The 13058-nt window shown below is 37.5% G+C and overlaps 1 protein-coding gene across 10 annotated transcripts in view; it reads right to left on the bottom strand.

Annotated features, from left to right (window-relative positions):
- The window catches only part of ADGRL3 (adhesion G protein-coupled receptor L3), a 609531-nt gene that overhangs the window by 41154 nt on the left and 555319 nt on the right, over positions 1-13058 (bottom strand). For all 10 annotated transcript variants that reach the window (XM_006146256.3, XM_006146257.3, XM_014586938.2 and 7 more), the window contains 2 exons: positions 12262-12430; positions 476-601 (listed from right to left, as the gene is read on the bottom strand). In XM_006146256.3, coding sequence (XP_006146318.1) covers positions 476-601; positions 12262-12430 — 295 coding nt within the window. The remainder of the gene's footprint in view (positions 1-475; positions 602-12261; positions 12431-13058) is intronic.

Here is a 13058-nt window from a genome sequence, read left to right as displayed (position 1 = left end):
TATAACAACAACCCTATATATATATATATATATACACATAAATATATAAGATTACTTTCTTTGAAATTAGAGTGAAATAGCAAACTCCTTTCTTTACTTGCTATCCTCATTCAACTAGAAACAATCTGACGTCACTAATTATGACACAGGTTTAGACCCTACATTTCCTATCTGATGAAGATGTTGGTTTCTTTGCTGTCTGAATCATTGCCACGTGGTTGAGGGTACTAGGTCAGCATCCACGGGCTCCCTGTGTGTGCTGGGCCAGCATGTGTCCGGCAGGAGCAGGCACAGCCCGACCCTGTAGGGTGTGCTCTTCTCTTTCTCACCCTCTCACGCACCCACTCACCGCATGCACACGCACGCTCTTGTGAGTAAACGCAGAAAGAAAAACAACACAAACTAGCACCAACCAGAAAGGACAGTAACTTGCAACAGAATGTAGTATTTACTGTCAACGGACAATGGCATTTACCTGCGAGCCTGTGGAGTAGCGTCCAGGAGTTCGAGAACCAGACGTTTTCCCTGAGCCAATGGAACTCTCTGTACTTTTGCCGCTGCAGCAATGCGTGCGCAGGCACTTCCCATACTCTTTTCGTACCTAGCCAATGAAATATTACCGTCTATTAGCAAGCAATTCGTTTCAGCTAGTCACTAAGGTATAAAATGTATGTGAGCTCTATTTTTAGACCATATAATTATTTCCTTGCCCTAAATATACAATAAAGTCCATTCAGGCTATATTTTACAATATAATACAATTAGATCCATACTGCCAAGCTTGAGATTTTGCCTAACTGGAGTCTTGTAACACACACACACACACACACACACACACACACACACACGCACTCCAATCACATCATAATGGTATTCCTAGTTCAAAAGAGATGTTTCAGACTTTTCCAGATATTATTTTCTGGCTTACAAATTTGATACAAAGTATCTTACTGTGGCACTTTTATTCCAACTATTTGTCTTTAGGCAGAAATTTAGTGAGGAAGTTAAAGAGAAGGTGAGGAAGGCAGGGAGGGTAGAAAAGAGTATTTAAAGACAGAAAAAATGAAAGCATTTATTCTAAATCTATAATTTGTAGATATTTATTTTCTTGCTGTCTCTCTCTCTGCTTTTTGTTAGAGGCTACACGTGCTCTCCAGAGAGAGACATAAAAAAGATAAGAGGAGAAAGCACCCCTCATGGGAAATGGTCATACAAGCAAACCTGTCTCCTCCATCTCTCCCACTTTGGGGATATGGGGCATGCATGCACATATACCTGACATATTTCTCATGTTGCTGGGTCTGGGACTTGAACCAGCAGTTGGTCATGTGGGATCTGGCTACTACCAGGCTCTGGAGCCAGTCCAAAATTTATTTCTCTTAAAAGAGACCAAATATGGAACTCTTGAAGAAAAATGTTAAAATATTTAAAATTTATTCTGTCAAGATAGCTGAGTCTACTGAGTAATCTCAGAGAAATATAATTTCTTTTCTTTATAGCATTGCTGCTAAAATTCTTAGTCCTTGTTATAGTAAAAGATTAAATGGGGGCTGGCAGGTGGCATGATGGTTCAGGATGCTGGACTCCCACATGGCTAACCACGGTTCAAGTCCCAGACCTGTTGGCTTGCTTTCACACTTTCCCTCTCTCTTGCTCTGTCCTCTCTGGTCAAATTTAAATAAGTAAGTAAGTTAAATATAATAATTCTTTAAAAAAAAATTAAATGAAAGAAAAAAAAGTATACCCACATAAATGGGCTGGCCCTGAAGTACAGTTGGTTAAGTGCAGTGGGAGCTGGATCCCACATGTTCAACCACATTTTGAATTCTGGCCTTAGTGCTTCAAAAGCCATGCCAGGGGGACCAGCAGTTAGCGTAATGGCTATGTCGCTGGACTCCCACATAGTCGACCACGGTTCAAGTCCTGGATCCAGTGGCTTAAATTCACACCAGGCGTGTGTGCGTATGTGCCCAAGATCCCGAGAGGAGAATGGAGGAGAAAGGGATTGCGGTGTGGCCATTCCCCCTGGGGGGTGATTTCTCGCCGCTTTCTGTCTCTCTGTCTGCTGTCTGTCTCTGTCTATGCTGTAGAAAGAAAATGTGCACTAAAAAAAAACCCCCCAAAAAAAAAAAAAAAAAAAAAAAAGCCATGCCAGACATGTGTCTGTGCCCAAAATCCTGACAGGAAGAAGAAATGGAGGAAAAAGAATCGCTTTTTCATTTTGGGCCACGGGTGGCGGTGCTTTCTCTCTCTCTCTCTCTCTCTGAAGAATGCACGCACCTTCTGGGAATCAAGAAAAAGAAAACATAGGTAAACATTTTTCATTGCTGCTGCTACCAACAATTCTGGGGAAAACATTTAAAAATGCTTAAAATTGGTATTCTTGTCTTTTTAACTGAACAAGGCATACAAAAATAATAATTTTCCTAAATCACACTTTCACCAGGAATAACAACAATCTTGTCATATTGGTTATATATTCACAAACTGACATGATAAAATAACATTATATAATATTACTCCTAACTCTTTATATATTTGATTTCACATGAGTTCATGTTTCCACAGTTTATGACAATATATTATTCCAACATGATGCTTATTTTTAAAAGTTACAAATATTTGCTTTTAAAAGGAATGTTAGGGATCAGCAGGGGCATAGAGGTTAGGGTGGCTGGATCCCACATGGCCAAGTGCATGACTCAAGTCCTGAACTTTGCAACCTGAAAATCACACCAGGTATGTGCACATGCATGCCCAAAAGCCCAAAGGGAGAATGAAGGAAAAAGGATTGTGACGTGGCCATCTCCCTTGGGGTGTGGTTTCTCACTTTTCCTCTCTGTCTCTCTCTAGTGAGTGCACACATCGTATAGCAAACTAAAAATAATTAACATTTAAAAAGGAATGTTATTTAGAATCAAAAGCAAAAAAGGAGTATGAATGGTGCATTGAAATTAGTATTCAAGACTGAAATATTGTATCTTATTATTGTACAGTTTATTCTGTCAAAGATAAAGCAAAATCATAGAATATGTCCAGATTTGCTTTAAGAGCTCATATTTATCAAATGTTAACTATGTGATAAGAGCTATGACAGAGGGACCAGCAGGTGGTGTAGTGGTTAAGGTGCTGGATTCCTACATGGCTGAGCATGGTTCACATCCTGCACCCAGAGGCTTGGAAATCATGCCAGACAAGTATATGTGCATGCCCAAAATCCTGGGAAGAGAATAGAAAGAGAAGGGATTGTGGCATGGCCATGCCCACTGGGGGCTGATTTCTCACTTTCTTTCTCTCTGTCTCTCTCTCTGTGTCTCTCTGGTGAGCACATGTGCCTTATGGTAAAAGCCTACAAACAAACAAAGAACAATTTCCTAGAGATAGAGTGAGATTAATTAACCATGGAGAAGGGGTGCCTGTTGGAGGTGAGGGTTGGGGGTGCCAAGGAAGGCTTCCTAGAAAAGAGGGCTTCTGAGAAAACCTTCCAAAGACGGCTGAGTGATAGTCAGCTTAGAGGGTGAGGTAAAAAAGCATTATAGGTAAAGACTGAACAAAACAGAGCTGTGATGTGCATTCTTTATTTGGAGCAGTATATTTTTGCTATAGGGCGCGTGCGCTTGCCAGAAAGACGGAGAGAGACAGAGAAACAGAAAGCAAAAAATCACCCCCCAGGGGGGATGGTCACACAGCAATCCCTTCTCCTCCAATCTCCTCTTGGGATCTCAAGCACTCACACACACACGCCCAGCGTGAGTTTAAGTCACCAGGTCCAGGACTCAAACCGTGGTAGAATACATGGGAGTTTAGCAACATAGCCATTACGCTAACTGCTGGTCCCTGATGTGCAATCTTAAAGCCTTTCGCTGTTCTGGTATGCCAAAATTACATATCTTAAATATATATAAAATTCTTTTTAAAAAAATTTAACTTACTTACTTTGCTTATTTAGGTTAATAAAGAGATAGACAGACTCATTGATTTGACTTGACCAGAGAGGGTCAGAGCAAAAGTGAAAAAATGAGAAAGCAAGCCACCAGGTTTGGGACTTGAACCGCAGTCAGTCATGTGGGAGTCCAGTATCGTTAACCACCATGCTGCCTACCAACCCCAAATATACCTAAAAGTCTATTGATCTGTTTTATAACTAATGTTAATAAAGAGATAGACAGACTCATTGATTTGACTTGACCAGAGAGGGTCAGAGCAAAAGTGAAAAAATGAGAAAGCAAGCCACCAGGTTTGGGACTTGAACCGCAGTCAGTCATGTGGGAGTCCAGTATCGTTAACCACCATGCTGCCTACCAACCCCAAATATACCTAAAAGTCTATTGATCTGTTTTATAACTAATGTTTTCTATGCTACATTTATCAATAGCTAGAAATAAAGATAGGCATTGGTATTCAGTGTTTGCAAGCCAATCCAAAAATTATTTTGAAAAAAAAAATAATAAGCAGGTCTACCTATTTGTATGTGTTGGAAGGGCCAAATGGAAAAAAAAAAAAAAAAGTTTAATTTTTAATCACTATTGTCTAGGTATTCTGCCAGATACCTTTCATTAGGCAATGAAAGTAAACTGAAAGAATGAAAAGATTAAGGGTTACGCCTTCTGTCAAACAAAAACAAAAACAAGTATCAAAGATGGTCTATGATCAGAAAGCTCCAAGATGCCTCATTCTTAACATTAATAAATGACTGACAGAGGCTATATATATTACTAAAATCGTTGTTTAAGTAACTTAGGGCCAGTAGATGTCATAATGGTTAAGGTGGCTGTATCCTGTGTGGCCAACAGCACAGTTCAAGTCCCAGACCAGGTGGTTTAAAAAACACACTAGGTAAGTATGCCTGTGTGCCCAGAATCGAGAAGAAAATGAAGAAGGAGGGATTGCTGTATGACCCAGCCTCATGGGGAGGCAGGAAATAGGCTTTTTCATTCTCTCTCTCCCTCTTCCTCTCTCCTTCCCCATCCCTGGAAAGCACATGTGCCCTATAGCAAATTAAAACAAACAAAAAGTAATCTATTACATTATCTCCTCTGTATCTAGAAAGAATAAGAGCAAGTGTTTTAATTACAACTTAAGAAGACTTAAAATAATCTCTAACCAAAGGTAAGAACTATTGATTATAGTTTAGTAGTTTGAACTGAATGCATGAAGCATCTCTAACGTCCTACCCTCTGATCATCACCTTCCTCTCACATCTTGCCTTGTTTTCCTAATATATTCAGCAAGCGATATTTTTCCATCTAGAGGAGAGGTTTTTCTTTTAATGAAATAACTTAAATCTAAACATATTTTAGTATAAAGAAAGAAAAAGAAGGAAAAGAGAAAGAGAATCACTCCTCTTGCTGTTAACAAGCAGCACTATAATGTAAGCCATAGGAATTCATCATCTTTGCAATTCCAACAAATATGAAATGTTCTGAACTGATTATATAAACAACCAGCAAATCAAGATGTCTACTGATGCCAAATACTGCATTAGCTACCTCGCTGACTGAATCACGGTACTTTCTTTTGCTCTGTTTTGATTTGAAATGGTAAGCACATGAAGTGAAAGGAAGAAAGAAAATAGCATGGATGATGTCCAGGAAACATTTTGTTTTAGATGATATTAAAACAGTAATTTGATTATTCTATCATTAACATATTCTAATCTACCTCTTCATGTGGTACTTTTTTTTTTTTTTTTTTTTGCTATAGGGTGCGTGTTCTTGCCAGAAAGAGAGACAGAAAGCGAGAAATCATATCCCTCACCCCCTCAGGGGGGGATGGCCACACCACAATCCCTTCTCCTCCAGTCTCCTCTCGGGATCTTGGGCACGCATGCACATGTTCCCGACGTGAGTTTAAGCCATCGGGTCTGGAACTCAAACTGCGGTCGACTACATGGGAGTCCAGCGATGTAGCCATTATGCCATCTACTGGTCCCGGTACTCTATCTTAATTAGCCCCTGTGAGATAGTATCTTTCAGATGTTGTTCTACAGTATAGAATATAGCTCACTTTCTTCCACAGTCTTAGATCAGAAAAAAAAAATGAGGAAGTTCTGAGATTACAGAAAATATTTGAGTGCATAACAAATTCAAAAGTGACTATTTTAGTGTTACCAGTAAAAACAAAAAGAAAAGAAAAAAATTGGACTCCATACTCAGTAAAGAGCTGCCAATGCATAATTTGATTTTTGATAATTAATTGAATTGACCACACTATTAGACAAAAAAAAAATCCTCAAAAATTGAAATTTCCTATTTCCTCAATCAAAATGTATCAGCAACTATATTAAGAGCACATTAATAAAATTCCATTGGATGGCTTATAAAAACAAAAACAAAAACAAAAACAAAAACAAACAAACAAAAACCCCGGTGACCTCCTAGGTCAGCCCTGTACATTGAGAGCTAGATCCCACATGGCCAACCATGGTTCAAACACAAGCTCAGGCAGCTTGAAAAACACCCAGGTCGAATGTGCGTGTGTCCAAAATCCCGCTGGGAAAGAGAGGTGAAGGAAGAAAGGATTACAGTGTAACCAGGTCACATCCTAGGACCTCCCCGAGTAAACAGGTGTGTGCCCATGCCTGTGATCCAGGTGGGCTGAGACGTGGGATGGTTCACGGCATGAAGATCCTATGGGTACCTCTCTTTCTCTCATGGAAGAAAAAAATACAAACTTAAGGGGCCCGGCAGGTGGCGTGGTAGTTAAGGGCACTGGACTCCCACATGACCGACCACGATCCGAGTCCCAGACCTGGCAGCTTGCTTTCGCACTTTCCCTGTCTCTCTCTCACTCTGTCTTTCTTTGGTCAAATTAAAATAAACAAATAAATAAAAATAATTCTTAAAAAAATACAAACTTAAAAAAAACTATTTCTGTAATTTCAAAGACAAATACTAGAATTTTTTTTGGAGGGGGGGTGTAAGAAAATAAAAGAGCAAACCAAAATTACTTGTTTTCTCTATTTTCTGATGTTAAGCCATGTTCTTTTAATTTTTTTTTAATAGAGAGTTTTTGGTTTGTTTTGTTTTTGCTAGAGAGCAGAGGTGCTCCCTGGAGAGACAGAAAGTGAGAAATCACCCGCCAAGGGGGATGGCCACATGGCAATCCCTTCTTCTCCACTCACTTGGGATCTTAGGCATGCATGCACACACACTCAGCCTGAGTTTTTTTTTTTAATTTTGTTTTTTTAGGGGAGAAGATTTTTTCTATAGGGCACATGCTCTCGCCAGAAAAACAGAGAGAGACAGAGACAGAAAGCGAGAAATCACCCCCAGGAGGGATGGCCACACCGCAATCCCTTCTCCTCCTTTCTCCTCTAAGGATCTTGGGCACGCATACACATGCACCTGGTGTGAGTTTAAGCCACCAGGTCCAGGACTCGAACATTGGTCGACTACATGGGAGTCCAGTGACATAGCCATTATGCTAACTGCTGGTCCCATTCAGCATGAGTTTTAAGCTGTTCAGTCTGGGACTCAAATTGCGAACAACTAAGTGGCGTATGTCCAGCAGCATAACCATTATGCCACATGCTGGTCTCTCCTAAGCTATGTTCTTAAAACCAAATAAAAATACTACCAAAGGGGCTGGCAGGTGGTATGGTGGTTAAGGCCCTGAACTTCCATAAGGCTAATTGTGGTTTGAGACTCGGACCTGGTGGCTTGCTTTCTCACTTTCCCTCTCTCTTTGGTCGAATTAAAATAAATAAATAAAAATAATAGTCATAAAAATAAAATTAAGTAAACAATTCTTTAAAAAGATGCTACCAAAATTTTAAAATTGAAAATAGCAAGTAGATATAAGAATAGCATGTTTATTACTTGTTACTGCAAATCATAACTGTAAGTTCCTAAATCACAGCCTGGCAAATTTTTCCTTGAAGGACCAAATAGTCACTATTTTTAGATTTTGTGAGCCATGCGGCAACACCAAGGATACAGTGCATGCTCTTATTTCAAATTTTAAATGTAAGCATTTAAAAATATAATAGTTATTCCTGGCTTACTGGCTGTAAAAAATAAAAGGCAGGTGAACCATTCTGCCCAGTGAGCCAGAGCTTCCTGAACTCCATTCTAATAAATTCCGAGATGGAACTTGATGACATACATATTTTAATATTTAACTTAGGTTAAACAGACTAAAAACTTGAGACATGTTTTTGCGTCCTAAGGTATAAAACTTCTACCTTTATATCAAATGCAGTTCCTACTTATTCCAGTGATGCTTCTATTTAAGACAAAAAGAAAAGAAGCTAATAACTAGGGAAACTAACACACAATAGCTAATAAAAATATTCATGACTAAAACGATTATGTACAAAATGCCAACAACTTATTTTCTGCTCTGTAGAAAATCTTCATAGGAAGTTTAAAATTTAAAAATCATTATCACTCCAATTTCCAGATGGTATATAAAATAAAGATGATAGGTTAATCTGATCAACCATATTGTCAGCTGTTATGATTATACCAGCCCAATATTCTCTAATAGACAAATCCTCCTTTCCCTTAATCTCCTAATTTTTCTCACATCTGTTTATATGTCTCATTAAGATCCAATTATGGTTTTTTTCTTTCCAATATAGATATCTTTTCCAAGCATTTACAATTTTATCTGACTTATCTAATGTCATTTACAATACTAACCACAGCTCACTTTACATTTTCTGTTGTCTTTAATTCAGTCTGTCATCTCGATTTTTATTCTCCTCTTCTGGCATCTTTTACCTTCCATCTTTATTCTTACCATTTCCATACCTCCTATTCCTATGACTCATCAAGTGTAACAGATTGTTAGTTGTTCGCTGCATTAATGACTCATCTTTCTTCATAAAAATGCTAGTACGGGAACCAGCAGTTGGTGTAATGGCTATGTTGCTGGACTCCCACGTAGTCGACTGCAGTTCAAATCCCGGATCTGGTGGCTTAAACTCATGCCGGGTGTGTGTGCATGCATGCCCAAGATCCCGAGAGGAGAATGGAGGAGAAGGGATTGCAGTGTGGCCATCCCCTTCTTCTCTCTGTCTGTCTCTGTCTGTCTGGCAAGCACACACACCCTATAGCAAAAAACTCTCAAAAAAAAAAAAAAAGAAAAAAAAAAGGCTAATATGCAAGGGAGACTGTGAGAAATACCATCAATAGATTCCTATCTAATGGGAGGTGTATAAAACTGATTTGATCCATTTCTAGAACTTTTTCTTTCTCCTTTTTGCTTTTTGTCATACGGTGCATACATTCACCAGAGAAAGACAGACAGAGGGAAAATGAGAAATCATTCCTCAGAGGGACGGCATTCCACAATCCCTTCTCCTTCATTCTCCTCTCAGGATTTTGGCATGCACGCACATGTTCCTAGCATGATTTTTTCAAGCAGCTGGGTGCAGGCTTGAACCATGGTAGGCTGTGTGGGAGTCCAGCATCTAACCACCATATCACCCGTTGGCTCCCATTTCTTGATCTTTTAAATGAAATCCCCTTTTCCTTCTAAGACTCTGATGGATGTCAACACTTAAGATGACTATGGAATCATATAATGAGATTGTTTCAGTCTTCATCAGCCTGTATTTCTATATGTGGCATCTCAGTCAATTGAGCAATAAGTAAAAAATAATAGTAATAAAATACACACACACACACACACACACACACACACACACACAAACATACAGTAAAGTTATTGTAGGAATATATCCATTCGGTATTTGAAAAGTTCATTTATGCTAATATAAGCTGTTTCCTAAGGTTCATTACATCAGAATCCATCTACTCTTCCTATCTTTTATTTTCTGCAATCTGTATTTAGAGGTCTGAGTCATCGTGACTACTCTAGACTGTTTGTGATCATGTCAACATTGTAGATATCTACCAACACGTAAAGTTGAAGTAGAATAAAGTTTTTCTTTATTCTTATCTATTTTGGCCAGTAGACATCATTCTCAACTTCTGCTTTAGGCCCCACTAATGTCTCAAACCAAAAATCCCAGAGATAGATATGTGTACTCTTTCTTTGATTTCCAAAGCAAAATGATAGGTTTTTATTATTTCCTAAAATTGTTCTTACTTTTTAGCATTTCATTTTCAGAGCTACCTTTTTCAATATTTCCTAATTATTTTTATCATTTCCATGTCATGTATGAAAAACATGGTATTTGGTAGGTTAATTAACTTGCCCAAAGTCACATCAGCTGGGCTTTATTTGTCTGTGAAGGGCATGTGTGTTTTAGATAGAGTCGCACTGTAGTGGAGTCTTCCTGCCTCAGCATCTTGAGAAGCTAACACCAGAGGTGACAATACCCAATCATGGGTTTTTAGGGTGGGAAAGAAATTGAACCCAGGCCTTTCATATAGCATTGGCATGAGAAGATTATTGTGGCTGGGCCCCCAAATCATGTAAGTATTTAAGTGAAGAAACTGAAATTTGAATCCAGGCAGTCTGGCTTAGGACTCTATTTAAGTGGAGGCATAGAGTTAAATAATACAGTTAGAAAGTCTAAGATTGAAAAACCTATCTGGAGGTTTAAAAAAGTATAATAAAAATATTAAGTTTCTAAAATTAACTTTGAAAAAAATATTTTGGGGGACTGGCACATGGTGTGGTGGATAAAGGCACTGGATTCCCTCACAGCCAACCATGGTTCGAGTCCCAAACCTAGCAGCTTGCTTTCTCACTTTCCCTTTCTTACTCTCTCTCGTCAAATTAAAATAACAATAATAACAACAACAACAATAACAAATGGAATAAATAAATAAATAATTCTTAAAAAAAAGAAAAAGAACATTTTTAGTTCTTTAGTTGCAAAAATAGAACAGTATAAAAAAATCAAATATTGCCTTATAATAATTCAACAACAGATTTTTATAAAAGTTGCTTTAAAGAAAAAATATAGAAAACGTTACTAAGGATTCCATCATTCATTAAAAAAACGAATGTTTATTATTTTACCACAAAATATCTAGACATTCATATTTTCTAGTTTAAACTAGTTTTTAAAGACATCAAGATAAGGAGGCATCAAAAAGTTCATGAAAATATGGAATTAAAGTATGTGTTTATTTTGGGGGGAAACTGTTTAAAATCTATGCAAATATTTCTTTTTTTTTCTTTTTTTTTTTTTTGCCCAGCGTGAGTTTTAAGCCACCAGGTCCAGGACTTGAACCATGGTCGACTACGTGGGAGTCCAGTGACATAGCCATTACACTAACTGCTGGTTCCCCAAACATTTCTTGTAATATCCCTTTTTCATGAACTTTTCAAGACTCTCCATATATTTATCTATATAAAAATATTATATATAAGTTATACATATGATATTAAACATATTATAAATAAATTACACAATAAAAATAAAAATATATAACTATAAACAAAATGCAAACATATAAATCTTATAAATAGACATTAAATATATGATATATTGTTATATTAATATATTGCATTACTATACATTATATAGTATTATATATAATATGAAATATAATCTATATTATATACTATTTCTATATAGATTTATGCCATACCTATATATCATAGTATAGGAAATACAGATATCACATAAATACATATGTATGTATCTATATAGAAACATACATACATATCTTGATATTACATGTAGGAAATATCTACACAAATATATATACATATATATGTATAGATATCATGCCTCCATGATATTTTAGGAAAGATAGACTTCCTACCACATGAATTTCATTAGTCTGAAAAAAAATATATTGGACTTTAAGGTCAAGTGTGCAGGAAAATAATTTTTTTTTTGGAGAGGTTTTCGCTATAGCACGTGTGCACTCTCCAGACAGAGAGAGACATAGAGACAGAAAGTGAGAGCTCACCCCCCAGGGGGGATGGCTACACCACAATCCCTTCTCCTCCATTCTCCTCTTGGGATCTTGGGAATGCATGCACACGCGCCCGGCATGAGTTTTAAGCCACTGGGTCCGGGACGCGAACCACGGTCGACTACGTGGGAGTCCAGCAACATAGCGATTATGCTAACTGCTGGTTCCCCAGGAAAATAATCTTTGTGTACTGTTCAAATCAGAAATTGCTCTCATTTTGTTTTTATTGCTGAACACTCTTACCAACTATTAGGGTTGCATTTGTGTCTGTTTTGACTTTAATATTATAAAAAAAATGAATAAATGTATGTGAGGTAAAGTAAACATCAAGAACACTATATTAAGTATGTTATAGTTGCTTGATTATCATGAGATACATGCCATTTATTCTGGAAAAGAGAATTCAGCTTACCTTCTTCTGCAGGACACAATGGAAAATGAATATGAACATTCCCTGCAGAGAATTGAAAATGGTGAAGAGATACGCCATGATGACTGTGCTTTCATTAATATACATGAGTCCAAAGGCCCAGGTCAATCCTAACAGGCAGAGAAGAGCTATTGCACCTATAACCCATGACCTGTAAAGAAAAGAGAAAATTAAAAGTCATCAAATAATTGGTCTTTAATCAACACAGAGTATCATATCAACAATACCAACACTGAAAAAAATGTTACGGTAAGTATTACTGACAGAAAACGTAGGACACGTGGTGTTAAGTAGTTTAAGATTTTAATGGGACTAAGTTTTCAAGCTTGAGGAGATACACATGAATGAAAATGTTATGAACACAGAAATCATTTAAGCAAAAGCAGATTCGTTCCATAAATTATTCACGTATTTGCAGCACATATATGCAAATGGAATGGTGTAATTATGGTGAATGGCCGGGGGGAGTCTGCAAAGCTGGATTATTTTCCTCTGGTCTCACTGGCTTGATATGTGTGTTTGACTGAACTCTCTCCATTGGTGCTTTATCTGATAGTCTTTTAGCCCATTTTTCCAAATTTCCTCTTTTTCCTTAAAATGTTAGTGTTTACTGACAAAAACACTCCTATCAGAATGAAGCAGCATTTGGAGTACATAGATGCATTTTTAAAAGACCTAGCTGTCTGATTCTATAGTTATGCAGAATAAGTGAAAAATGGTTTTCCTCTATTGGGGCCATCTATTGTAGTTCAGCTTTCTTTCAGCCTTTGGATTCCTGC

This window comes from Tupaia chinensis, unplaced genomic scaffold, assembly GCF_000334495.1.
Source record: "Tupaia chinensis unplaced genomic scaffold, TupChi_1.0 Scaffold000173_1, whole genome shotgun sequence".
NCBI classification, from domain to species: domain Eukaryota; kingdom Metazoa; phylum Chordata; class Mammalia; order Scandentia; family Tupaiidae; genus Tupaia; species Tupaia belangeri.
Note: the sequence above shows the minus strand (reverse complement) of the source record. Positions and strands in the feature narration are given on the sequence as shown.